Source organism: Hippocampus guttulatus, chromosome 20, assembly GCF_054856545.1.
Source record: "Hippocampus guttulatus isolate MCC_2025c chromosome 20, RoL_Hgut_1.0, whole genome shotgun sequence".
Lineage (NCBI taxonomy): Eukaryota > Metazoa > Chordata > Actinopteri > Syngnathiformes > Syngnathidae > Hippocampus > Hippocampus guttulatus.
In genome coordinates, this window is record NC_141280.1 from 3,358,715 (window position 1) to 3,386,606 (window position 27,892).

General features: G+C 47.1%; 1 protein-coding gene across 1 annotated transcript; it reads left to right on the forward strand.

Annotated features, from left to right (window-relative positions):
- The first annotated feature begins 27 nt into the window (after positions 1–27).
- On the forward strand, positions 28–27,723 carry LOC147187554 (regulator of G protein signaling 6-like). Its single transcript, XM_086100917.1, has 18 exons — positions 28–209; positions 2,597–2,911; positions 18,603–18,699; positions 19,027–19,077; positions 19,404–19,510; positions 20,656–20,707; positions 21,333–21,397; positions 22,307–22,383; positions 23,007–23,088; positions 23,215–23,289; positions 24,071–24,172; positions 24,292–24,353; positions 24,430–24,540; positions 25,283–25,408; positions 25,491–25,677; positions 25,779–25,868; positions 26,426–26,479; positions 26,962–27,723. Exons 2-18 carry the CDS (start codon positions 2,690–2,692, stop codon positions 27,010–27,012), a joined length of 1,611 nt encoding a protein of 536 aa, XP_085957043.1. The 5' UTR covers positions 28–209; positions 2,597–2,689; the 3' UTR covers positions 27,013–27,723.
- The last annotated feature ends 169 nt before the right edge of the window (positions 27,724–27,892 follow it).

The following is a 27,892-nucleotide window of genomic DNA, read 5'->3' on the forward strand; positions in this document are numbered from 1 at the left end:
CCCTCTCTCTCACTCACTGTCTCACTTTCATAGTTGCACAAAATCTATCTCTCTCTCTCCCCACACCCCTCCCTTTCCATTGCTCTCCCACTCGCATCCTCCCTTACTCTGTCTCGGTGCACGCGTGCGTTCGGAGGGTCTCTGAAACCGTTTTGGGAGCTGCATGAGACGCAGAAGAGAGATAAAAAGGAGAAGAGGAGACCGTTGAGGTAAGAAAGTGGTGACTGACTGGAATGATTTTCAGATGGATGATTTCAGCTAAGAATAGTCTTGCATCTGTTAACTTGGAAGTGACACACTGACTGTGCTGGGTGTGTGTGTGTGTGCATGTGAGCTCTTGCAGTGTCACGGTAGCAGATGTCTCGTCTCACCTGGGATTTAAGATCAAAAGATGCTCGGTCAAGTGTTCTGTACCAAGGTGTGTGCGTGTGTGTTGTGAGTCTGTGTCAGAAGGGACTTGATGCTTGTTCGGCAAATCAAACTTGTGTGTATTAACAAGTTCCATTAGATCACTTGCCATAAAAATGAGGCGGCAGTTCAGCATCGTGAAGTGCTTCCATGTGGACTCCATTTCGGTGAGCACTCACATTTTTTTTTGTGCGAGATTGTGACTTGACACCTGTAAGTGATTCCACTGCTCACATTTGTCAAGACTGAAAAAAATGACAATTCAAAATAGTAAGTGGACAGCTTTGATGAATATCAATTGACAGTACAGCTGGCGTCAAAAGTGAGAACACCTTTAAGTGAAAAAGTCAAATTTGGACAGCATGGGGGGTTCTCAGTGTGAGACCCTATATCCTGTGTGTGTGTGTGTGGGGGGGGGCTTGTGTGTGTGTGTGAGGGAGCGAAACAAAGGAAGTCTAATTTAGGCTGCAGCTCGCGGCTCTGCGTATTTATGAAGTGGTCCTCAGAGAATGGAGAAATCACCGACTGATGCTGAGGAGAGCGCGAGACGCGTTCTGTAGGGCGTGATTTACTCCAGGTTTGCACATGCAGATGTGAAAGCCGATCTACGAACCGGGCGCTCCCAGGACGGCATCTGGCAAATAGGCTAAATTGCCGCTCGCTTCACTTTGCACATTCTTGGAGGAGTGTTGGCAAGTGTAGCATTGCCCAGTATCAAGCATGACTGTTTCATTTGAATGTCTATGATTGGGTTTAGGATTCATGGCACTGATGATACCACAAAGTTAAGGCCAGAACTGCTCAAATCCCACCACAAGACCTTGCAGCATTGCACTTGTCCCAATGTGCAAGTTCTAGGTAGCGGCCATCTTGACACAAGGCATAGCAATGAAAAAAAAAATTTAAGTTAGCGCGCTCCAAAATGTCGATGCGGCCCAAGCGAGAATACACGGTGCACTTTTCACTGAATCTCTTTCTTTGTAACGGCACAGATGTTTTCGAATCAGCACTTGGTCCTCGTATGGCGAACCCGTACTGGAAACATGATGAATGTACGCATTGAGCAAAGTGGAGCACTTTGTGTTGGCAGCCACCCACCAGTGCAACAGTCATGAATTTTTCAACAAAACCAAAGTAAAACAACAGTGTAGAGTACACTTGCTATAATATTACTACAGCATATGGCGGCCTCCCATCTCGCGGTAATATTTTTGCAGCTAATTGAATGTGGTATTTTGCTGACGTCGAAATAATTTGCACCGACTTTTTCCACCCCGGCGGCCCGGTAGTCCAGTGGTTAGCGCGTCGGCTTCACAGTGCAGAGGTACCGGGTTCGATTCCAGCTCCGGCCTCCCTGTGTGGAGTTTGCATGTTCTCCCCGGGCTTGCGTGGATTTTCTCCGGGTGCTCCGGTTTCCTCCCACATTCCAAAAAAAACATGCATGGCAGGCTGATTGGACGCTCTAAATTGTCCCTAGGTGTGAGTGTGGGCGTGGATGGTTGTTCGTCTCTGTGTGCCCTGCGATTGGCTGGCAACTGATTCAGGGTGTCCCCCGCCTACTGCCCGAAGACGGCTGGGATAGGCTCCAGCACCCCCCGCGACCCTAGTGAGGATCAAGCGGTTCGGAAAATGGATGGATGGATGGATTTTTCCACCCGAGAGCTTCTCATTAATCTGGTATTCCGATCACATGGTGCACCTCCCCTGAATCGACGTGTACAAGCAACTACGATGCGGATATTGTTTGCGGACTTGTGATGACAAAACTGCTAAATATTTCACGCGGTTATTTTTTGTTGCCGTAGTTGCTAAAAGCGCTACGTTTGAAGTGTCTTGGGTCGGCCACTATGATTGACCGTGAGGCCTCTTGCCCAGCCGTTCCCTTCCCACCACCTTCCGTGTCGTGATTAGTGTCACCTGTGCCAGCATTCACTCCCTCGTCAGCCGATGCCTTTTGCGTTTCGTCCAATTTGCTCCTGCCCTTTCTCTGTATTTGTATTCCAAGTTTGTAGCCTGCCTCACAATTCTGAGATTGGTGTGCGCAAATCTGTCCTCTTGCCTTCCTCTGGCCTTTTAGTCTGTTTTTTGCGTCCATCCAAACTATTTATTGTTATGGTTCTTTGTCATGTAAAGGGCTACAAACAAGAAAAGACTAGTGTCTGATTCATCCCATTTGCTCTCACATCAGCGGCAGCTGAACCCCGATGGAGGGACATTGAAGGGCAAGGACGAGAGTGTGAGGCTGTAAAAGAAGACGGGATTACTTCACACGGGCGAGGAGATGGCCGAGGCACCGATACAACAACCGCAAGAACAGACAGAAGAGGAGGAGCAGGTGAGTGAGGAGCAGCTGAGCTCTTCGGGGTCGACAGAGGCCGACGAAGATGTGGAAGACCTGAAAGAAGACGTCCAGACCCCCCCAACGAGACCCCTGCTGTCCATGAGGTCCTTGAGCATCGTGGACCCCGATGACGACTCCCCCAACATGATTGTCTACAGAAAAGTAAGACAACTTATGATTTTCTTTGCGATTCTTAGCGATTGTTCGAGCGCACGTTGAGAGGCTTGCGCTAGTCCGACACAAGGGAGGAAAAATATAAATATAAAATTTTATATTTTGCTGCCTGGCTGCTATAACGATGTTTGTTTTGGGTGTCAGGGCGTGCAAATCTCGGGGGTGGGGCGGTCACTTCCGATGATAAATGGTAATGACAAATTGTCTTGGCTTGCTCCAGTTTATAGCTCGTGTCAGAAATGTGTCGTCATGGGAGCACCGCTGGTTGGAAGATGTTGCTTGCTATCATTGCACTATTGACATACTGTTGCAATAAAGTTGGATTAGAGAGCGAGCCAACATCGGCATCGCTCCCTGGCTATGTCCGCGGTGGCTGCACTTATCGGCCTCACGAAGGAAACGGCAGGTTGCAGTGGCTCTGTGCTCCACTAGCTTGGTCTGCTTGTTTGGCCGGGCGACTTTTCCTTTCTGATAACTGTCGCCCAGAATGACTCTGATGAAAGCGTGGCGGGAACCGAAACGATTGGGTGGCTTAGAGGTATGAGGCACAAATTTGTTTTCCTCTTGTGAAAAACGATCACGATGACAGCAGATCGCGGCTCACAATAGTTTGCTGTGTGACTGTATTATACTGCCCTCTGGTGGCCAAGTTGTGCATAACAAAATAGGCCAGTATTTTAGAGGACAATTTTCCTTGCTTGGAAAAAAAACGTGGGTGTTTTGGGGAGAATGAAACTGATTTCTACTCATTTGTCAAATGTCTCACCATTTACACTTGGGGTGCTTCTATCTTTTCGAGGTCTTTTTTTTTTTTTTTTTTCTTTTTTGGAGTAACCGCTAACATCATTGTAACCCAATAGGCTCCCACTTCCATGGGCCTCAATTCTCCATGTGGGCACACAACATGAGATGACTCCATTCCAAAGGCAATCTTGCCACCCCCTAAAGTAACGCCGTGTTTGTGTGCGGCGCGAGAAAGAATGCGGGGACATGACAGTCGGCACCCGCCGTCACGCGAGATGAACCGTGACGCACAGCATGTTTGCATGCGGCCCTCACGCCAGCCAGAAAATAACACCGCTAATGTAATGACCGCACGTCTCGCTGCTTCCCCAGCAGGCGGCAATTGCCCGCATTTACTTATTTATAGTGCACCAGCATCAAGCGTTGCGAGGCATCGAGTGGAGATTAGAAAGTGATGGGCAGAGGGCATCTATGCAATTCCAATCATATTTTCATCATTATAGCCTGTGGAAAATAAAGGAAAAATGGCCTCGAGCAAGTCTAATCTGCTGTAAACTTTTCAATCACAATGAAGACTGACTGAGTGCATTGTTGAATAATTCACGTGTTCCGGGTTGCAGAGGAGCCTGCGATTGAGAGGAACGGCCAGAGAGGCGTGTTGACACAAAGCAGCCAACAGGAAAATGTATTGATTTGTCATTTTTGCACCGACAAATGTTTTTTTAATAAACATTTTGGTGCCTCATAGTTTGTGCTGACTACCCCCCAAAAGATGCTGACTTAATGGTATTTTAGAAATAATTCAGTGAATGTTTTTTTTTTGTGTGTGACTTCATTCTGAAATGATTATTCAAGACAATCTCTTGAGGATGGTATCATGCCTGCGGAATCAGCTCCGAGTTATGAGAAAGTGGGGGTGTAACACAGACCGGCAAGCCAGTTTTGATGAATGACTTGGTGCTGAATCATTTTCTAGATGGGACGTGGAGATTGAGGGGGGGGGGGCAAACCAAAGTGCCGCAGAGAGGAAGCAAGGCAAGACTACAGAATTTCGGCATGAACGTAAAGAAAGGGAAAGCAAAGGGATTATATAGACTTGAACGTGAAAGCGGGTGTCGCTCAGTTCTGAGGGTGGCTGTGAGGGCGGGGGGGGGGGGGCGCTTCCGTTGGAGTCAGGGTTACTTCAGGTCGCAGTACTAAAATGCCGCCATTGAGTTGTGGGAGACGATAAAGATGATGTTGGTTGTTTATTGCTTCGGCCAAGCGGCTTGTTTTCAGCGGCGGCATCACTAGGCGGGATGACACAAAAACTCCTTCACCAATCTCCGCAACACTTAGTGGCGGAGTGAGCCACAAGCTAACGATTGGGGGGAAAAAAATGGGAGCAAATGAAGGTAAACTGCAGAAGTCCCGTCCCCCCCTAGCTTGATGTTCTCTATAATTTCAGAACCTTGGCTTTCCCGCCCCTGCTGTTCTGCATCAGCTGCCAGTTTAGTGTACAAATATTTGTTCATGCAAAGGAAAGCCTTTTGTCTTGAGCGTAATGGTGTCATTGGCCTTTACCTGCCGCTAACGCGAGGCCATTAAAGTAAGACGAGAGCAAAGCACTTGCACAGCGAAATCCACTCGCCTGTGGTTTGCGAGGGCCAACTGAAAGCGACGTCTTCCAATTTTCTCGGCATCCTCTCTGCGGTTCTACTTGGAAATGAGAACGGACCCGCCGATTCCCAACATTGACGCTCTTGCGCGAAAGGTTGCCCGGCTATGAAATATGCAGGGCCCGCGCTGCCGTCCCATTATCTGGTCAGATGAGTCATCAATCATGCAGGAACGGGAGTCGCTGAAGAATGCGCTCATCGTGCTCCCGTTTTCGCGTGTACAAAGCTTTGGGATGCAAACTAACAAGCTCTCCTCATAATTAACGCAACGGAGTTTGACACCTGTGCCCCAAACGAACAGGCTGACATTTAGAGGAGGGAGAGGTTTTGAAGTTGAAAGGTTAAACTGGTGGTGGATCATCATCATTTAGACGGAAAAGTGAGGGGCTCTCGCCCACGGGGTGTCATTCATCTCCTCCGACCGCTTCTTTCTTCCAGCTCGCCTTCCTCTCGACAGTCCTCATCCTCTTTATTCATCCCCCCCCTCTCCTCCACCTTCCACCTGACTCTTTTATTAGAATCAAACTCCAAGTGGGTTTGTGTCCTAACTGCTATCGCTTAATTTTCAAGACAAAACTTCTACCACCGTAGTAATTGTGACATAAAGAGTGTCGGCGGGGTGTTTTTTTTCCTAAGTTATTTAATGACCTGACTTTTAGGATGCACAAGGCAGACTGGACACTTTTCACCCTGCAATGACTTTTGTCGATAGCTTCCATCCTTTGAGTTGGAGCCATAAAACTGCGGTCTTGCCCGCTCGCTGCAGCCCACGGGAGATTTATTAGCCAATTTCACACTGCCCGGGTATTTATTGGTGAACGAAAACATGACTCACCGGCCGGTGAACCTTTTCTGAGCTTTTTGGCGCGTTGCTATTATTTGGGGGTTGCAATTTCGGTACGTAAAAAGCATTTAAACTTCATTTGATCTGTCAACGCGCTTGATACATATCCTGCACGTCAGGATTGTGAATTGATCAACTAGTGACCCACTTATGTGCAGTATGGTTTCATTTACCGAGGTGAAACAAATCATAAAAAATGATGACATATCCAACTCGCCGTGACGCTGTATCGAGGTGATGCGATTAGCTCAGGTGGGCTTCCCGAGTGATTTTGACAATGTAGCCTCGGTAGACAATGGAGGCGAACCCCAGCGCTGCGATATTTCTCAGTGCGCTGTCGTTTTCACGCCATTTCATTCCGTTCCGTTTATTCTGGAAAAAGAAATCAGCCTCACGTTTGCTGAGCCACTCGTGAGAGTCGTGATGACGAAGCCCAGCCGCCCGCAGATATCTGAGGAGATCTCCTCACGACAGCGGGTAGGAAGCGGCGGGCTAATCAAATCAAGGCGGCGGGGAGAGGTTAATTGGAGGGGTTGAAATTGCGAATTTCCAGATGAAAGGATTACTACCCACTTCACATGTTGGCTGCTTCGGTTTAATTCGCAGAGCGAGTTTACTGATGCGGCATGTCGCGCTGGATCATTAACAGCCTATTGCAAATCAAATTCTCTTATTCATATCAAGCTTCCGGTTTATCTTTTCGTTTTTTTGACATCGACAACTTAGCCAAACAATCAAGTACATGGATCTCCAAGTCAGGGATGTTGAAATTTAAGGATGAGCCCCCCACCCCCCCAAAAAGAAAAAAAAAAGTAAACATGCGCTTTGAGCTCGTGCATGTCGGTTTAGTCAAACGTCCATGCATCACAGTCCAAATGGAAAGCGCACCAGCAGTCACACTTGAATGAGTTTGATGTGAATCACTTTCCTTTGCAGGGTGCTGCGTTCCCTTGTTTGCTCATCTCTCTCTCTCTCTCTCTCTCTCTCGGTACATCCAGCTGACTTTATTGATTCATTCAATGTATTATTTTTTTTTTGTGTTCGACACGCTGACAGCGGGTGTCGAAAGAAGCGGCTTGCCCTTGATTCTCTGTCAACGCTTTGACCGTTGCTTGTTCACACAGAATGAAGGCGAGGTGACTGCGAAATGTAAACGCGGGTACAGGTGGGAATTGCTTTGCCGAGCATGTGAGGACGTGAGTCGGAGTCTATAAAGGACCGTTGCTTTGGTTGCGGATGAGGTCCAAGGCCATTGTGCGTGCGAGGGTTCGAAGACTTGAATGCAAAACAAAGTTGGCCAAATGTTCAAATGTGCAGTGTCTGTCGACTCTTGAGATGGCAAACGATTGCCACTCGGCTGCAAAACGAAGTAATGTGGAAGCGCGAGCGCGGTCCCATGCGTGATTGGTTTGCACGTGTGAACAAAACTACCGCTTAACCAACGATAAAATGGAGGTAATTACTTGAAATTAATTAAAGGGCTCACTGTAAAAAAACAACTTGGCTGTCGTCCAAATTTTGGATTGCAAGTCACGGGATGCCACAAATAACAGTGAAGAAAAGTCATCAGCAGTTTTATGAGCTAAAGTGACGTTTGTCGTATACTTAAGTCTTTTTTTTCACGTTTTGTATTTCCAGATCACGACTATAATGTTACATGAGCACCTTTCCCCCAGTGGTGTAACGTGCCTTGGGTGTGTTTGTATCCTGTGTGTGTGCGCGTCGGTGTGCGGACTGTTTTTGTGATGCAGATGGTGACTCACACGCACGGCCAGCAATAATAATCGCAGCCAAACAATGTGGGCCGGGCGAGCAGTTTGTTGCTCATCCGGGTTTTGTGGCGCGCTGTTATTCTTTGTTGTGAACACGGCGGCCTTGTCCCAGAGAGCAAACTGTTTAATTCCTAATTAATCCCCCGGATAATCAGAGTTGAAAATGGATTAGCATATTGCTTTGTCGGAAAACAATAGCAGACGTTTTCTGGGCTCAAATGAGATGTCGTGCAAATTTGCTCCGAAATCACAAAGGGGCTGTTAGAAGCGCCGCGACCGCACAACATTGTTTGGCCTGCAGTCTGGGGATGGGGGGTTGGGGGGGCAGATTGTATCCAAGGGGATGGCCTTCATATTTTGCGAGCCGCTCGACCTCATCTGTAAATAAATGCAACTGCAGCCATTATTGAGGAGGACTACCACCTGTTTCTTTTATTAGCAGCCAGCGGGCCGTGATTGGATATCACGAGGCGCTCTTCGTGAATGCGTCCCGGCGGAAAACGGCCATTCAAAATACAGCCATAAAACACGTTCGTACCGGCTGCTCAGCTACGCGCTTTTATAACATTCCAGTCGGGAGAGCCCATCTTTGCCAATATGGTGAAACAAGGTCTGCATCAGGCAAACTGATTTGCTAATGTATGCTCACACACATACGAAGGCTAAGACATCCCCCCCCCCCCCCCACCCCTGCATCAAAGGTCGAAATGAATGCACCACAGATGCGAAATTAGTGGTCGCTAGAATGTCATGTTAGCCTCTAAGCGGTGCAAAAGGGGCAGTAAAATGTTACGGCTATAAAAGCCAATGTCGGTGTGTATACAATGAGGTGGAATCATCTCCTTTGATTCAACCTTGAGTGCCTCATGACAGTCTCCGCGGTATTTTGGAAACACCCGCAAAAGTTCTGCTTTTGACTGATACTTCAAACTTTTTGGGTTTTTTTGTTCCGGTCCAAGAACATTTACCTTGGCGTCTAATAATTATATTTTGGGGGTACTTGCTGCGGTGATATCGTTCTGTAAATGTGATCCATTTTTGGCGTGAGCCGATCTTGGGGTAGATTCCAAAAACACGCGTTTCCCTGTCCCTGGCCATCATAAAAACCAGTCGGTTTTTCCCTTTTGTTTTCCAATGAATAATTTGAGTTGTTTTTAGTCGTCCATGTGTTTCCCTGTTGCTAGCAGGACCAGACATGAAGGCGCGATGCGCGACGTGAATAGCAATTGTCCAAATATCGATCTAGGAAAAGCAGAGAGGACACGTGATATTTCTCAGCGTAGTACGTTCCTCTCCATCTGCCACATGGTGCCTGCCCGCACATTAACCGCACCTTACAGTAACTGATTCCGATCAAACAACATGGAGCAGCGTGTGCCTCTCGAGGTGTGCGTTTCATTGACATGACAGGAGCGTTGCCTGTCTCTGTGTTTTGGTACGTAGGAGTGTGTGAAATTACGAAGGACTTTTTTTTTTTTGTTGTTGTGTGTGTGTGTGTGTGAGCTGCCTATACAAAATGTCTGTCTGTATACCCGTAACTTCTCTAAATTGCCGGTGATTTTATTTTTAGAATGAACTCTTCCAGTATATTGCCTCAGAGGACAAAGTACTCCAGCTTTTAACTATTAAAAGCAGGCTTAGTGCTTTAGGGATTGAGCATGGAGAAAAAGCAACACTGATCAAATTTTGGTCGTGTGCCCGCATTAGAGAAACACTTTAACATCTTAAGCAACTGCAGAGCTCCGATGTTTTGAGCACTTAACTCCCATTTGAGAGTGCCCCGAGGGTGTAAATATTTCATAGGGATGCGCATTGTTGGACTGACGGACAGGTCTTTTTTGTGGAAGTGAGCGATCAATATCTATCAGGCGCGGTAACAACGCTATGTTGGCCGTATCGTCACATCGGGGTTGAGACTGAACCGTCATATTGAAGTCGTGGGTGGGTCTTTCAAGTACTATTTATGCCTCAAACTTCCACGTTAATACGCACAAGGATTTTTGTCCTCATTATGTCTCTCCACATAATTGTGCCTCGTGAGACTCTTTCATCATGGATCCATTGCTTGAATTTTTAAGTGAGGCAAAAACAATCAAGACATTGCCGAGTGCCACTTTCTGAAACCATGCGAGGGAATGACGGATTGTGGCTGCAACCATCCAGCTCCTCGCGGCTATTGACATTCTGTTCTCTTCCGATGCCGTTTCCCCACTAAAATGTCGGCTCCCCTTCTCTTGATCCTGCAGGAACTCATGTTTTTGGGCATCTTCTGCCTTCACTTTGAAGTGGAGCAAATGCTGATCGGCATGACCTTTCCGGCTCTTCTTTGACCTTCTTCTTGTTGTGTTTCCTTCGAACTGGGTCATCTTCCATTCTCATCATGTCCATTTTAATCTTCAACGATTCCAAGGAAAGCGGCAAAAGTATGTTTGACCTTATTCCCGTCGAGAGTTATCGGTACATTGAACACCCCCGCCTCCCTCAAAAACGGATGCTTGGCTGAAAAGAAGAATTTCCGAGCGTTCAGTGGATGTTGCTTCTAGTACGGCAGACATGCTTCTTTTATAAGGCAATCTACAGCAGTATTCACAATAATCTTTGCTGCTGTATGACGATTTATTTAATAAATTGCCCGTCGAGCGGCAGCAGATGTCCACATTAAGCTCAGTGGTTTTGGAAAAAGAGCGACGGAGAGCCGTTGACAGAAAGGGAGCGCTCTCTCTCTCTCTCTCCTGCAGGGACGTCTTAAGCTGCAAGCTCACAAATGACTCGGTGTCACTTTCTGAATTAAAGTGTGAAAATTTGAAAAAGGGGGCTACAGTGCCAGCATGCTGAGAAGTTGACAATGTTCTGAGAAGGAAAAAATAAAATAAAAAAAGGACAAATGCACTTCGAATTGCTTGACTGTGACCGGAGATGCTGCAACTGTGCAGGCAATTCAGGTAATTGTCAAAGACCCCAAGCCAAAGGGGACCCCCCGCTGGGAGGCTGCTAATATTGGTACATATCAGCGACACAACTGGAAACCTCATTTTTGAAAATTGTTTATCCATCATCCATTTTTTTTTTAAGATTGGTGGTTTTTACTCTGCTCGGTTGCTTTGCCGCTGCGCGTTGGCGCTTGATATTCGTCATAAGCAAGGGCTATTAAAATGAATCTCCTGATCCCAAGTGGAGGTTCATTTACAAGACAAATCCCACTCGAGGAGCCCTTGATCTAGCTCGGAACTTGTGGGTGTTCAAAACCAAGCCTGCACACCTACTAGGAGACAGTCAAATGGCAAACTGTTACGAAATATAACACTGAAACCTTGCAGAATATGTAACGGAATGAAAATGAAATGTACAAGCCTGCGAAAATATCTGCGATTGCATACAATAACTGTCAGTCGTGCGTTTCAACTGCCTGTTGTTTTATTTTGTCAGTGCTGGATGTAAATGTCTTTTTGGAGACGCATCAGCACAACAGTTGGAGTTGCTCTTGCAATATTGCTTTTGAATTATTATTACAAAAAATGACTCGGACCCTTTTACAGACTTGCGGACATTTTTAGACTGACACGTCTCCATGAGGTTACCTTCTATTGGAGAGAAGGAGAAAAAAAAGCTTTAACAGCTCATTTCAACACGTCTGGCATAAGATGTCATTGATGTTTTTTAAACTTTGAACTCCCGAGATGTATTCGTTTTATTTGCCTTTCACACGCTTCAGTTCAAATAATTGGCAGGTTGGGACTTTCTTTCATTTTTTTTTTTTTTTTTGCAGGGAAACAAAAAGCCGAAAACCTCTTTCTCTGCCGTCACACTTAGTCGACCACAAAGCCGGTGGGATTCGAAAGTGGCTCTTAAAAGCTTCGACGTTTAACGCGCAACCACACAACACAACACGCGCGCCCAATGTAAAGAGATGAGTCATTCTTATTTGAACTTTTTGCGTTCAAATTGTAGAGTTGGCTCAAATCCAAGCCGAAGGCTCTGAAACGGAAATCTGATCGTTTCAAGGGTGCCACAAAGTAGGCAGTGGAGGGTTGCCATGGTAATGGCGGATGTTTCCCGCCTTCGACGTTAACACGTGCGGTTTGTTTGATTGGCCGTGACTTCAACTGTTTAATTGCCTCCTGCGTGTATGTTGCGAATCGTTTCCGGCAGGCCCATCCCCCGCGCGCTCCTTTCAATGTAGAAGCTTTGTCTATCGGGGTCAGAGCCATCCAATTAACCTGCACGGCCCGGCAGTAACTAGGAAGGCAATATATCATGCACGGCTGTCTTTCACATTGAATGTGCCGTTTGCTTACTAATTAAACTGTCGACAAGGTTGCCACTGAGCTGGAGTATTATCTTCTTGTTTTTGGCATTCACACAACCGTCTTGTTTTATCGTCAGTGCGGCAGATTTAGCATGAAAGTAGGGAAAGCTAATATCTGGGATAATACTATTGATAAAATGTGACTATATTTTGTTTAATTGCTGTGAACCCCCCGCCCCCCCCCCCCCCCCATAACTACGTTTTTAACTCGCCAATCTGTATGGAACTGTCCAATCGTGTTGCAGCTGCGGCACGCTGAAGCATTTGCTCCACGCCAGCTGCGCGGCGGTCCATTAGCTGCCTGTATGCTAGTAACAACAACGCGCGTTTGTAATGTATTGAGCCAAAGGGTCGCCGTTGTGACATGAGCTGCGTCAACGGTGGCCTTTTAGCGGCCTTGTGAAATGAGTGCGGGACTCCTGCTGCTCTACTTACTCAACGTGACATCTTGAAAGATCACCGGGCAGCCAGATGTAAAGGCCACAGAAGCCGCGTATCACGGCAGCGCTGATCATGAGCACATTCCGATCTTGTTCAAATCATTTGCCGTTTGTTAGAACGACACCATGCCAAGCAGTCACTTAGTCTCAGGGACTCTTCGGAATCTGTGAACCACTATGTGACGGCAGCTCACTATAATACCTTCGAGTCCATGCATGCTCTATCGGACCAAAATAATCTGGTGTCCTTTTTTTCTTCATGCATCTTTGCACGCAGGAGTAAATAATTGATGGCGAGATTGGACGTGTGAAAGTCTTCTTTCATTCGGCTGTGTTCAATATTGCATTGCCATCCTCCCTGACATGCTCTGAAGAAGACGTTCCCCTCTGCATGGTAACATTACAGGGACACTTTGTCTTTCATTTGGCTTCAGTCTCCGAGCCCAGTAACTTCCTCCGTCGTCGTCTTCTTCTTTTTTTTATTTTTTAATCCCACATGATCATCAATCATCCCTCCAGTTATTCCGATGCGGGTGTGCTGTCAAAAAAAAAAAAAACTCCTTGCACAGCAAAGAATGGACAAAGTAAGTGATGGTATGCTAATCTCCCATCCAGCAGCATGGTGGGAATAAAAGTCCAGAGCTTTGCCCGCTATAATGGCGCGCTGCTATCTCCTTCCATGAAATGACATTTCAAAGTCAAACGTTTTCCTTGACCGCTCAAGCCCGATTCGTGAATTGGACCGTATGATCGACATTAGGAATTCTGTGCGATCGCTGGTCTCATCAAAAGTGACACCTCCTCTTTATTTGATGCGCAACAAATGGAGGGAGCCCGTTTTCAAGTGCCTCAGTCATCAGAATGTTTGAAGGCATTTTGCTGCTGATGAAATTGTGAGCCTTTCTGGTGAAATTTAACAGGTGACCCGAGCAAAGTTAGAACATCCCCGAGGCCATAACATTTGTAAATCGAGCAAACGTCTCCGGTCACACAAAATGTTGCCTTGAATGTACGACACGTGAGATGAGCGGCATAGCATTTGAAACTTGTCTTTGGTTCTTTCTTGTCAGCAAGAAACGCAAATGCTAAGCTAAAGGAGGAGTAATTGGTTCAGGATGTGTTTCATTGGCGCACTGGTTCCCACATGTAGTTATGATCTGAGGCATTGGCATTCCTGAAATAAAATCAGATTTTCCTATTCAAATCGTTTTGTTTTTTGTTTTTTCCACCCTGTATGTGCCCTGCACTTGTCGCCATTCAGTTGCCCTTGCGCCCCTGCCCTGGTCAGCTGGATTCGTGAGACTTAACTTCAAGGCATAGAAAATCAATGGAGTGAATCCCATTGATTGCGCAAGCCCAGGTTAGTTGTGCTTGAGCGTGGATCGCAGTGTTTTCAAAGCAGAGATGTCAAGCATGTCCTAAGTGGTTTTGAGCGTACCCGTGGGAGTCATCTAACTCTCATTTTAGCCTCCACACCCCCATTTTATCGACCGCTTTCACTTCGGGGGTCTTTTGCTAATGATCTTTTTAAACCGCGACAAGCGGCGCGGTCCAAATGTGACCCGACGGCCATGTTGTTGCCGCGTCACAGTTATTAAATCACGCCGTAACTTGTTAACGAGCGGCGGGGTGGTCGTCCCGAGTGTCAGTGTCAGCTGTTTGAGGCTGTTCAGGTTTCCGACGTCCACTTTTGGCCAAGAGCCTCCTCGCTTGCCCAGCTGCAGAGTGGCTCTCGCGTGCACTGCAGCGTGTTATCCCCACCCCCACCTCACCCCCCATTCTTTGCCAAAGTGCGCACTTGAGTGGGTCGCTGCCAGAGGGCCATCACGAGTGGCTTAAAAATCCTGACAGCTCTGCAATCACTACAATGGCTTCTTCTCCCGGATATGACAGGAGGTGGGGGGGGGGGGGGGGGGTGACTATTACGTTACAAGCCCCGCCGTAGATAACATGTCATGTTTACGTAAAGGGAGGGATCGTGCCTCACGTATTGCTTTCTAAATTGCCGCACTGCTTTTAAGGCATTGACATCCAAATCTGGAGAAGCTTGAAATGATGTGGCAGCATTTTGCCTTGCATCGCTCTCTCGGACATTTTAGTACGCCGGCCCAACTAACAGAGCAATTGCCATATTTTAACCGGCTTGCTGGTTTGACAGCATGACGTACTTGTTGATACCAGCATGCAAAAGTCTGTTTCTTTTAACTTCGGGATTCATGACACTTTTATTTTCTTTCCGGGCGTGAAAAATGCAGTTAAGGCTCATGAGATCGTACTTTTAACACCGCGTAAGCCTAAAGTAAGATTTATTTTTGGGAGCAGATGTGACACACGATTGACTAAATTGTCTCAAGCTAATATCACCTCAATACAATTGAAAATATCAATATGGACCGCAGTGTCGTAATCGAGTCATGCATAACAAATCCTGAGGGTGGCCTTTCGCACCTGAAGTGTCTGGTCCTCATCTCAAAGGGCAAACGGTAAATGAACAAACTCATCAATTGTTTTTAGTAGGCCTCGCTGCACTTCAAGCCGTTTGGCTTGAAGTCGAATCGATTCTCTGCGTCAAGCGCCGCAGTTGTATTTCAGCAAAGTAGCCTTGTAAATGGAGCTCACGCGGCTCCTCTCTAATTGGACCTCGGAGTGTCTTTACACTTTGTTATGTCATTTACTCAGAGCACACCGTTGAGCACGCTGACCTTTTGAGCGTTTGTTCCAAAAAGACTACAGAAGAGCTAAAGATGTAAATATACTGTCTAGGAACACAGTTGCTCAACGTAAAATGTCAATATGCTCTCGCACCTGCGACATTCACCCAGAGGCGCAGAATGCAAAGAAGAATCTATTAAGTAAAGAAAATTGAACCGTTACAGTCGGCGTCAATCAAAACGATGACCTGAACACCGCGGCAAGTCAACACGGCGGAGAAGTCTTTGTTTATCATACCATCCGCAGCACACGAATAACAAAAGCAGGAAGGTTTAGAACGGAGAGGAATTAATCGAGCAGGGATTCGAACCTGAAACCCAAGACTGTGAGGCAGACGGAATTTCTACCACTCCGTTGTGTTGTTAAAATGTAATTTCTAAATCGCCTTCACGCTTAATCCAGATGTGATGACAATTGGCCCCGCAATCGATTATTTCCCTTATTTGCTTCCAAATCCAATTAAACGGAGGTCAACCGACGCCTGGCAACAGATTGCATTCGATCGCGGGGCTACGGCGATGCACGTTTGCCTGTCTGAAGAGCGAGACCCAGGACGTCACATTAGCCGGGCTAATTATGAGAAATGAAGATGGAAAGATTCGTCTGGGGGGGTTTCGTTTCATTAAGGAAACACGCTTTCAAAATTATTTATTGGATTTCACGCTAAGGACACACGTTGCTGTAAGGCAGAACGGGTGGCTGGACTCCATCGAGTGAACGGCAGGAGAGCAAATAATCAATGTCTTCATTTTGAACTTTGACTCCGATGCCATCTAGTGATACGTGCATTTCGGGAGCGCTCCATCACGGCGTATGCCGCCCCGTGCCGCCTCGCTTAATGGGATGCGCCGATTTTGGGGGTGGGGGGGGGGGGGATGATCGGAGCCCAGCCTGTACTTGACGAGCCAGTAATAAGATGCCTCGCAAGATTGGCTGCCAACAAGCTGCCACGGAGTTCGTATTCATTCAATGTCGGAAAGTAAGCTATTGTTTGGCTGTGTGCCCAGCAAAGCGAGAATGATGGATGGGCAAGAGCATTGAGGAAAATATTCCACATTAAATATACACGACCCGTGTCATGTTGCGTCGCAAGTGGAACACGCTTCATCCAGCATTTTGCAAATGATCCAGATTACAAAACTTGAAGAGATGTCCATGTTGTTTCTGTCAGCTCTCCCCGTCCCTTATTATTTTGGGTGTGAGGCAGCAGATCCCTCAGCTTCAACTTGCCATCGAAACATGATCCCTAGATGGTCTTTTTTATTTGACTTCGGCGGGCCGAAAATGTTCTTGTGCATGGGCAGGCCGCATGGGTGGTCATCGCTATTGCCCGGATGAAAATCGACATTTTCATAAATCCGATTTTAGAAATGGCAAGGGCGCATATCTCTCTCAGAGGAAACGCAGTGCTTGTTCCAGTGTTGGTTTTCCCACTAATTTTGTGACGGTTGTTCATCTTTTCATTAGCTGTGAAAACCAAACAAACAAACAAGGCAATTTGAGAGAGACCTAAACTTATTAGGCGATCAGGAAGTTGTGACCGGTCTCATCAATTTTTTTTCCGGGCCCATCTCGCCTCGCTTGTCAGGCAGAGCCGCTCTGGCAGTCAAGTGTGCAGGAGCCATCCTGTTGTCATTCCACTTCCATTAAGCGTCACGTCCCCCCCTGCTGCCGGGCGCGCTGGCCCGAAACCGGTCAGGACTCGTCGTCATCGTTGACTGTCAGCCAGGCCTCGTTTCTGACCTTCACACATAAAACGTGGATTTTTGCTGCAGGAAGGACCGTTCGCCATCTCGGCTGTGAGTCATGACACCCACTCTGAAGGAACGGCAATTCATTTGGCGCGTGCGCTCGGCCTTGGGACTGTGTCTCATTGTGCTCCTGTGCAAACACACACACACACACACGCGCTTATGGGAGTGTTTGTTAATGTGCATTAAGTTCAAGAAAAACGACTTCCTTCAGTCATCTTTGTAAGAGCACCTCGTTTTTCACCTTCTTCTTCTTCTTCTACTTGTAACCCTTGTCGAGTTTTGTACTTTCTGTGCTGATCCTGAAAGGCTTGCTGCCATTTTCCCAGTCTCCCGATTTTGTCATCGCATGTCGTTGTAGGTCAAACTTTGTAAAAGTTTCACGTTCCCGGGTACGGTCCGTACTTCCTAATCAAGGTGCGATTGCCACTTTGGGGACAGAGGACCATGCAATCAGTGTCTCGGCATTTGACTGCGTAGGAGCCGAAGTAGGTGATGCAAATGAAGCGCGAGTACGGAGGCGCTTCCAATCAGCGCACGTCCCCTTCAACTACTCGACTGCTTGCTTTCTGTGCCCGCGAGCTGAACTCAGCCTTGCGGGGAGTTAAAGCGACAGTAAGTGTCCTTGTTTCAAAACCTTGAGGCCTTCTCGTGGCCTTTTCCAATCTCGCACTCGACCGGGTGCTGACAAGCTTTTGAAATAGCGGAACCAAAGGTTAAAAAAAAATATATACCTGCGACGGAGAGACAATTACAATCCAGTCCTATAATGGATCAACGGGGCAATATGACGAGTTGGAAAATTTATGCAAGAGCCGCAGATCAAAGTACACGTCGGTTTCAAATAAGGCGCAATCAGTGAAACTATTCCACTTTTCAAAAATGTCGTTCCACAAACAAGGTGGCCTCCAGTGTGCCTTGCGAAGGCAGCGTCACTATTTTGTGATTCTTTTCTGTCTGAGTAGACATCCCCGTCGTTCCCGAGGGCCCGCACTGACATTTTCTTTCAGCGGGGCGTCTACCTGTCTTCAATAAAGCCACAGTGGCCTTGTCAGTCATTTCCATCCCAAAACGGTAAAAGGGTAATTGCCATCGTCTCGGGCTTGCCAGTCATTCCTGTGGCTCGGTGTGCCTTTTACGTCTTCTAACTACGAAGGACATCTTTGTCATCAAAGCTAACGCAAGATCAGCAGTAGCCGCTAGAAGAGCATTTTCTCGTTCTGCCCGTCACCTCGTGTCACCGGCGATGATGGAGAAACAAAGATCGAATGACGGATAATGTGCCATGAAGTCGTTGAAATGGGCTACGGTTTCCGATAACTGACTCCGTTTTGTCCTCTTTGAGAAAGCAAACTCGGTAAGACTGAACCAAAAGGACTTCTGCTGGTGACTATAGAAGAAGCCACGGCAAACACACGCATGCGCTCGTTCTTATCTGTCCTCCTTTTGCAGATCGAAGACATCGTCACCCTCATCCAGGATGAGACGGAAGGCGTTCCCATCAGGACAGTCAAAAGCTTCATGACCAAAATTCCCAGCGTTGTCACTGGTTAGTTGCGTCCTACTGCCGACCAATCCGACTTGCGGCAACTTTGCGTCATTCGTTCATCAGTACATCGGTGACGTGTGTGTGTGTGTGTGGGGGGGGGGGGGGGTTATAGCCGGTGTTAACTCATTCAGTACCAGCTAATTCTAGACCAAGTCTGAAAAGACGTTTAAAAACGTCTTTGGGAGTGAATGAGTTAAGTAGTAGGCCCCTTTTTCAAAGCCATCTTGTTGCATCTTTGTCTTGACATGCTGCGAGTGGTCTTTGGGGGATTTTCGAGAGCTGTTGTTTTGAATAGTGCGCAATGCACGTTGTTCTGATCTGACACAGGCACGGACATCGTTCAGTGGATGATGAAGAACCTTGCGATTGAAGATCCAGGTATGTTTTTTTTTTCCAAAAAAGGAAGAAAAGATTATTCTGGGGGTTTGTTTTTTTTCTTTAAAAACATCACCGAGTTAGACAGTTTCATTGTGGAAGCCGCCAGCCCGGAAAACGAGTCACCGCACGTAAACGTCAGGAATAAAAGCGGCGGTGTCACTAGAAGTTCCAGTCTTGCGTGCCGCAACAGTCTAGCCACGGTGAAACGCTTTTGGATTGACTTTTCTTCAATGCGAGTGAACGACCCGGTTTTATTTTACAAGCATCCCAGTTGAGGACTTGAGCGCTAATACCTGCAGGGCTCTGTTCTGCCGCTTCTTCCTCAGCTGAGGCCATGCACATTGGAAGCCTGATCGCAGCACAGGGCTACTTCTTCCCCATCTCCGATCACGTTCTCTCCCTGAAGGACGATGGCACCTTCTATCGTTTTCAGGTGAGTGCCAGAATACGTCGAGATCAAACTTTAAAAAAAAAAAAAAAAAAAAAGGCAGCAGAAAAGCTAAAAAAAGGCCCCTTTTCCAGGGGAATTTCTGCACATGAAAGCATAACATGATTAGCAGCCACCCGAGGACATTTGTCGTCTCCTTGAAAACTCTTGATGCACAAAAGTTGCGCCTTCTTTTAATTTATGTTGTGGCAGTCTCTTTTTTTTTTTTTTTTTGTAAGTATGCGCTCAGTGATAAAACGCTCTGCCCACCATTTGCGGCATCCTCAGTTCCACGTTAGGATCCAGTGACCTTATTAAAAATGAATGGCGATCCGCTAAAATATTCATCAAGCGCACAAGAAGCGCCGTTTTGACTGAGTCGGGTGGCTGCCAAAAGCCCGCCGGAGACGCGTTGCAATCGTAAGCGTCGTAAGCCAGTCACGTCAGGGACTAGAAGACGACAAACGTGTGCCGATATCTCCCTTGTCTTTCGCGATCTGCAAATACGACGGCGTTATTGAAGCGGCGCGTTAATTATGCCGCGGCGCTTTATCCCGAGAAGTCCTAATTAAAAACGAAACAATGCAATCCTCGGCGGCAAAAGCGGTGCATGGAAAGATGACAATGCTCGTCGCGTGGAATCGTCTCGTTTGCTTTTGACTCGTTGGAAAGGCCAAATCTTCACTGCAGCGGCAATTTAATTAAGGCGGACAGCGGCGAACGTCGCCGTCTGTTCTTGTGACCTTGCCTCTCTGGCTTCAAAGTGAAGAGAGCAAAGGCGAGACAAAGAGAAGTAAAAGAGAAAGGATAATCGCTGTTTATTTCATTTTACAGGCACAGGAAAGTGCAAAACCACCAGTTGAGAAAATGCCGTCCAAGTATAATTGACGAAGAATTACAAGAAGAGCGGGCGTGCTCGGATATGTCAAAACAAACCAACGGGAAGACTGTTTATTCATTGACTGCCGGCTTTCTTTCCGTGCTTCGTCATAGCGTATCCTGCGCGTCTCGCTGCCTCTCATTTGATTGTGCGGCTGCAATGCTCTGCAAATTCCCGGGACGCCTCTCATGCGGCGAGATTTGGAGTCAGCCATTTTGAATCGCTTGCATTTTGATCGCACTTCCTTGTTTTGCTCTTTATTCTTCCACAGGCGCCATATTTCTGGCCGTCTAATTGCTGGGAGCCTGAAAATACAGATTACGGTAAAAATGTGACTGTTGTGTGACTGATTTTTGATTGCTTGCGTTCCAAAAAAAATGGAATGAAAGTCAAGGAGGCCTTCCTCAAAAGTTTGCGAGCTGAAACGAGCAAAGCTTTCAACGTGACGCCAGCACTGGGAATGAAGTGGGCAGATGGAGTGCATCATATCCATCCCGGCAGAGAGAATCTGGGCTCAACGGAGGCAGGCAGGCAGGCAGGCAGAAGCAGAAGCAGAGCACGTCGCGACATCCACGAATGAAAGTGTGTATGATGTGTCTTCCAAGCGATCGTGTTCAAAGAAAAGAGCAATAGATCAGGATTTAGGGGAAAACACACACACACGCGTGCACACGAATAACCGCGCGGCGCCACGCTGAAGCAACACGTCAACGGGATTAGCGCTTCGTCATTTCACTTGGTGTCTTTCAAGCCGACGGATGAAATGCGGCACGCCTGCGGAGTTGTCGCTCTGAAACGGAAAGGAGAAACTCATTTGAAGAGGGGGTGGCGTGGGGAGGGGGGGGGGGTATTCGATTGCAAGCATGAATGGATGGATGTGCACATACTGTCCAAAGAAAAAGCTTGTTCATTGTCGTAACGCTGCCTTGCGTGTCCCCCCCCCCGCAGCCATTTATCTGTGCAAGCGGACCATGCAGAATAAGACCAGGCTGGAGCTGGCGGATTACGAGGCGGTAGGTGCCAAATGATCTCCCATCCATCCATCCATTTTCCGAACCGCTTGATCCTCACTAGGGTCGCGGGGGCTGCCGGAGCCTATCCCAGCTGTCTTCGGGCAGTAGGCGGGGGACACCCTGAATCGGTTGCCAGCCAATCGCAGGGCACACAGAGACGAACAACCATCCACGCTCACATTCACACCTAGGGACAATTTAGAGCGTTCAATCAGCCTGCCATGCATGTTTTTGGAATGTGGGAGGAAACCGGAGTACCCGGAGAAAACCCACGCAGGCCTGGGGAGAACATGCAAACTCCACACAGGGAGGCCGGAGCTGGAATTGAACCCGGTACCTCTGCACTGTGAAGTCGACGTGCTAACCGCTGGACTACCGGGCCGCCAAATGATCTCCCCTTCTAGCCTTTTTGTTTAGTTATCCGTTTTTTGTCGGCTCAATGGTCACCCGTGCAAGCGACCGTGACATATCTGAATGACAGCCATATTGCAAATGGTCACGTTGCTTAAATAGTCAGCAGCCAAACAACACGAGATTTTTTTTTTTTTCGTTTTCCCCCCCAACTACAGCTGGAGTGCTTCCGATTGGCTTTCTCTCCCATTTCCAAAATCCGGACGTGGATTTTTTTTTTTTTTTAGGCCAGCCATTCCAAACGTATTTGTGGCTTGCTCCCATCAAATCGATTGAAGCGTTCTTTGCTTAAAAGCCCCTCGTTGAGGCGCCTCCTTTCACCAAAATCAAACATTCAAATCACCCCATAATTAGTTCTTTAATGGTTGTTGAGTTTAGTTCTTGTGAGTTACTGTACCTCGAAGTCGAGTGCGTCCGTCTCCACGCACATTTTCACCTCAAATCCTCATTTAGACAAGAGTTTCATTTATTTCATTATTTTGTCTTTGTCTTTGACAGGAGAACCTCGCTAGGCTTCAGAGAGCCTTTGCCAGGAAGTGGGAGTTCATCTACATGCAGGCTGAGGCCCAGGTCAAGTAAGTGGGATCTGTAACTACGGCAACGAGGCAAACTCAAACGAAGGCAACGGCATCATTCCAGTACACAGCATGATTACAAACGACAGGGTGAATCCTTACATTCTATGACAAACATCGTTTGCTCTGGATTGCACTTTGGTCAAAAGTGAAATCATCCCTTAGAATGGTGCTAAATCGCTCCCTTTGTGTGTGTGGGTTTTTTTTTTCGCAGCAAGTGAGGAAGCTCAGGATCAGGTGTTAATTCTGTTTGCAATAATAAAGCTGCATTCATGATATTATGAAATTCGCCCCCCCCCCCCCTCTTCTCCAAGGCTATCCCCTTGGAGAGCGTGTGCATTCTGACAGAAAAATGTGTGTGCCAGTCATTCCCGAGACAGAAACCTGAACTGAAAAATAAAGTCCGCTAGCCTGAATGGAAACTGCATCGATGTGGGGAGAAACTGCTAAATTGGCCAGCCCCCCCCCCCCCCCCCCCCTCCCTTGTCCGTATCGGCACACTTCTTCCACCTGAGACTTCATAACTTCCGCAGCCTTCAAGTGGAGATTCATGCTCCTCATCAAGTGCTGATAGCGGCACCGCTTCAGGACGTATTTCTCACCCTGACCGATCTCCTCTGCAGGATTGACAGGAAAAAAGAAAAAACCGAGAGGAAGATCCTTGACAGCCAGGAGAGAGCCTTCTGGGATGTCCACCGGCCCGTGGTAAGCCTCTTGCTGCACACCTTATCTCACACCTCCTCTTTTGAGCACCCCCCACCCCCCGCCCGAAGTGAGGGGGAAAGTTCTCGGGTCGACCAGCAAGGTTCTGTGTTGGTGTTTTTCCCGCAGCCGGGCTGTGTGAACACCACAGAGATGGACATCAGGAAATGCAGACGGATGAAGAATCCTCATCGAGTTAAGAAGGTACTCGGTGCAAAGCGGTGATCCTCAATCCAAAAGTGGCTTTTTGCACCTATATGATGGGGGATCTCACTGCCAACTGGGAGTACGGTTAACCGAGTACGGCAGTGAGTAACTTTTGACCACACTCGAATGCCTCGCACCTCGATGTGGACAAAACCAAGAATGAAAAAAAAAAGCACATTGCAGCTTCTTAAAGACGCACAAAGGTTTGTTGTTTCATTTCCACACTTGATGAGTGAGCAAATATTTTTTTATAAAAGCACTTAAAAGCCAATTTTCCCCCAACGTCCCCTTTTGCAGGTATTATTTTATTTTACACCGTTAATAAAGTTTTTATGATGGCCACAGTTTGACTTTGGAACTCGTGTTTTGCATTGCAGTAATTTGAAAACTCAAAAGAAAATGAACGCATTTTACTTTGTGTATGCTGTATGCAGGCAACCCGGCTAATAAGTTTTTGTAATTTTAACAACCATTTACCAAAAATAAAAAATAAAACATTTCAAGCACTGTCAACCCCCCCAAAAAAAAGCAATGATGTTTTTCGTCGCTCTATCACACAGTTTAATCATTACGGTGTCAAACACCTTCTTATTTTGGTGTTTTTAAACTTTCTCCAGGGACCCCTGTCATACTGCAAACATTTGTTGCTCACATCTAAAATGCGTCATTGATGTCATACTGCGCTGTTGCAATCTCGGCAGTTGAGGTATGAGTGAAACATGTCCCCCCCCACCTCCCTTTTTCTTAAATGCTTTTCTTCACCCTCCAATGGGGCCAGTCCGTGTACGGTTTGGCAGAGGAGGGCACGCAGTCACGAAGTCCAATCCATACTCCCTCTCACCATTCCAGGAAGGGAACTAAGGAGGACGTGGAGAAAGAGGTAAAGAGGCCTCACCCTGTGAACTGGTTAACCAACAATTGAATAAGCACACTTTAGGATATGCGTTCTAAATAACGGAAGGCATTTATGTGTCATCGCTATTCCTTTTCCACTTACAGATCTTATTTCTGAATGCCCAGCTCGATCGACACTGTATGAAAATGTCCAAAGTTGCTGAGAGGTAAAAAAGTGCCTAAATGGCAACTACGAAATGGTAGTCATGTTTCGTCTTCTGTTCCGGGTGATGTCCGTGTCAGTCTGATAAGCTACACGGAGCAGTATTTGGAACACGACCCCTTGGTGACACCGCAGGAGCCGCCGAACCCGTGGACCAGTGATGACCAATCCTATTGGGACCTGGAGGCCAGGTATAGATTTTGGAAAGGTCAACATTTTCAATCTTTTTGGAGCGCAAATACTTTCCTAGGCTATTATATGCACATTGTCTTACTGAGTCATCCTAATTTGTGTTTACAGATTACATTTATAATCTTCGTAGGCCCTTTGCTCAAATTTATTCATAGGCGAGTTCTGCAGCATGCACGCATACAAATACTTTTTCACGTTCTTGTCAGCTGTCAGACTTATGGTCAACGCCTTTTTAAAAAATAAATAACCAAGTGGCTTTTTGCCGTGATCAAGTGTCAGCGAGACACAATAAAAGGAGCTCGGCGCAGTGGATTTAACAGCTCCATAAAGCTCCGTGCGGCATATTTACAGGTAATTACTTTGAGTAATGGGCTCTCTTCTGGAGCGCTAAAGGAAATTCAGAGGTCACTCTGAATAATCAATCTCAATCAAATCACAGAGCGCCGCTTACGTGTTTCAGACAATAAAGGACAATGACAGAGTATTGATGTCTACCGAATGGGTGGCGGGATGATGGAAATGAAGTGAACCCGATAAAAGTTGAACAGGTTGCAGAAAAGTGTATCAAAGGTTGACCATAAACACCTGAGGAGTCCCCCGCCCACTTCATTAGAACCACAAGCACATTCCATTGCTAGCTAGCTCATTGTCGTGGTGCAGAAAAGCGCCCGACTGTGCAGTCGATTAGTTTTTTTGATGTTCTTAAGCTACACGTGACACTCTGCCGTTGTCAACCCAAAGCAAGGAGCCTGGTCAGCAGAGGGTGAAGAAGTGGGGTTTCTCCCTGGAGGAGGCTCTGAAGGACCCGGCGGGGCGTGATCTGTTCCTCAAGTTCCTGGAGTCCGAATTTAGCTCTGAAAACCTGCGGTGAGCGTATGACACGGTGCCGCTTGTTTTGCTGAATCAGCATCAACGCTGAGCAGCGTTTCACTGATTGGATCTTGTGCAGCTTCTGGTTGGCCGTGCAGGAGCTGAAGAGAATCCCGCAGCACGAGGTGGCGCAGAGAGCGCAGGAGATCTGGGCCGAGTTCCTGGCCGAAGGGGCTCCCAGTTCTATCAATCTGGATTCGCACAGCTATGAGCGCACAAGTCACAACCTCAAAGATCCTGGACGCTACAGCTATGAGGACGCACAGGTCGGGGTGGGGGGGGGGGGGGGGGACCATTGAAATGCAACACTAACAATGACATTTATGGCAAAATGTGATCCATATTCAAATCTGTGCCTTGTGTTCAGGATCACATCTACAAGCTGATGAAGAGTGACAGCTACACTCGCTTCCTGCGCTCCAGCATCTACCAGGACCTGCTGAATTCAAGAAAGAAGGTTGGTCTAGTAATACAAGACAAAAAGACAAAGGGTCCCTAAAAACGGGCCCACCTAATTTTTGTGCTGGCACAAGTAGTAGCCGAGTGTGTTTGGAGCCATGTTGTGCCTCTCTGAGTGTGACGGCGCACGGAGTTTCCACAACCCCATCTCGTCCTACTATGTCATCCGCAAGTGGAGAGCTTGCAGTTTACCTGGATAAAAGCACTTTGTGTGCATTAATCTCGTGCACGGATCCCAGCGAGTCAATTTCGGCTTCCGCAATGTCATGGACTGTGTGCGCCTCGACTGCCCCGATTTTAAGGGAATGAGAGGAGCCACCTCTATTGGCTGGGAGTCGGCTGTTTTCCCCTCCCATGGCAACGCGCATTGGTACAAGCACCTTCTTCCACCTGTGTGAGTGAAATCTCTGCCCATGTGCACACTTAGGCTGCACTCTGCGCGAGATTTATGCTTGGCATGAAAATAGGGCCCCATCTGTGCATTATCTGTAGTGTAACATTTGAGGTGGTGGAGCTGTGGTTTCCCCTCTCCTAATGCTCACTCTCTTCCTACAGCTGGAAACAGAACAGGGCCGACGGACCTCGCTGGAGAAGTTCACACGCAGTGTGGTGAGTTTGAACTCAACAATGACAACAGTGACAATGGGCAACAAACAGGCGTTGTTTTAATTGGCTCTCTCGAGAGATGTTAGTCCACTGCAGTACTCTCGTACAGGAGCATGGATAATTTTGGATTGCTCTCATTAGATTGCACATGGGTGGATGTTGTCATGTGTTAGTCGTTAACTACCAGGATCAATTGGTCTTTTGTTGCGCTGATCAATATACACACAAACATTTACGGTACTTTAAACAGCTCTTGTTTTTCCTCTGAGGAAAGAGCCCTCTTTTTTTTACGCTTGTGTAATAAATGATGAGCCGTGCGTTGAACAATACAAATTTGTTGTATGTTAGGCCTAATTATGATTAGCCCTGCTTGGTTCATTAATATAAAAGCAGTTATCCACGGGGTATATCTGCCAACACACCATAATCTGACATTCTTTCTACTTGAACTTCCTCCCTTCTGCTTTTACACATTGTCTTACCAGGGTAAGTCGTTGACTGGGAAACGTCTGACAGGCCTCATGCAGTCGTCCTGATGAGGTCCGGACGCAGAGCTGGATGCGTGGTACCCAAAGGACCATGGCTTGTGCGTGTGGGGTATTGAGCGGGAACCCATGAGGGCGCCCGACTGCTGGACTGAATCGGACCGCCACCGCGCTTGATAACTCCCCGGATGAGTTAAAGAAGGCCAACAGCATGGAATAAATAATCCGAGCTGACTCTGGGACAGCAGAATGACAGTGTGGAGGACGCACAAAAGAAAAGAAAAAAAAACAAGTACAAAAGTAAGTGGCACTCGTTCATGGCACCTGGCTGGGTTCATTCTCCACTCACGTTTCTGTTAGTGAGCTGCCGAAGCTGTCCGCTTACTTTAATGTGGAAAAAAAAAGCCTTGGATGTGATTCATGCTGGAGTTAGACCTTCTTGGATGCGAGTATTCATCACCATGGCGATGTCGGACAGAGGCTGTGATTGACAGGAAAAACATGACTCCCCACTCTGAGTGGACCTGCTGGAAGATTGCACTAGCACTGAAGGTAAAGTGGGTCAAAATACACGTGTAATAGTGATCAGTTTACAAGCACAAAAAAAACAAAACAACCTAACACTTAAACGTTGATATTTTCCAATGGGTTCCAATCTTCCAAACATTCCACTTTGCGTAGCCACAGCATCAAACATATCGGGCGACTCTTCAGTCATTCTCATGTAAAGAAAATATGAAAATAAAAGTGGAATGCACAACATGGTGATTTGGCCTGTCTTTTTTTTTTTTTTTTCTTCTTTCTACCCACAATCTTGCTGCTGTAGACTGTAAATTTCCCCAGTGTGGGACAAATAAAGGATATCTCATTATAGGCAGTAGCAAACATGCAGTCACGGGTGATTGTTTACTGGAGCTAAGTATGTATGTGT

Bases quoted from the DNA above. Each gene is read 5' to 3' on its own strand.
- LOC147187554 (XM_086100917.1), top strand. From the start codon at position 2,690: ATGGCCGAGGCACCGATACAACAACCGCAAGAACAGACAGAAGAGGAG. The intron at 18,700-19,026 runs GTTAGTTGCGTC...GATCTGACACAG, and splicing joins AATTCCCAGCGTTGTCACTG to GCACGGACATCGTTCAGTGG. The intron at 25,869-26,425 runs GTTGGTCTAGTA...CTCTTCCTACAG, and splicing joins TGCTGAATTCAAGAAAGAAG to CTGGAAACAGAACAGGGCCG.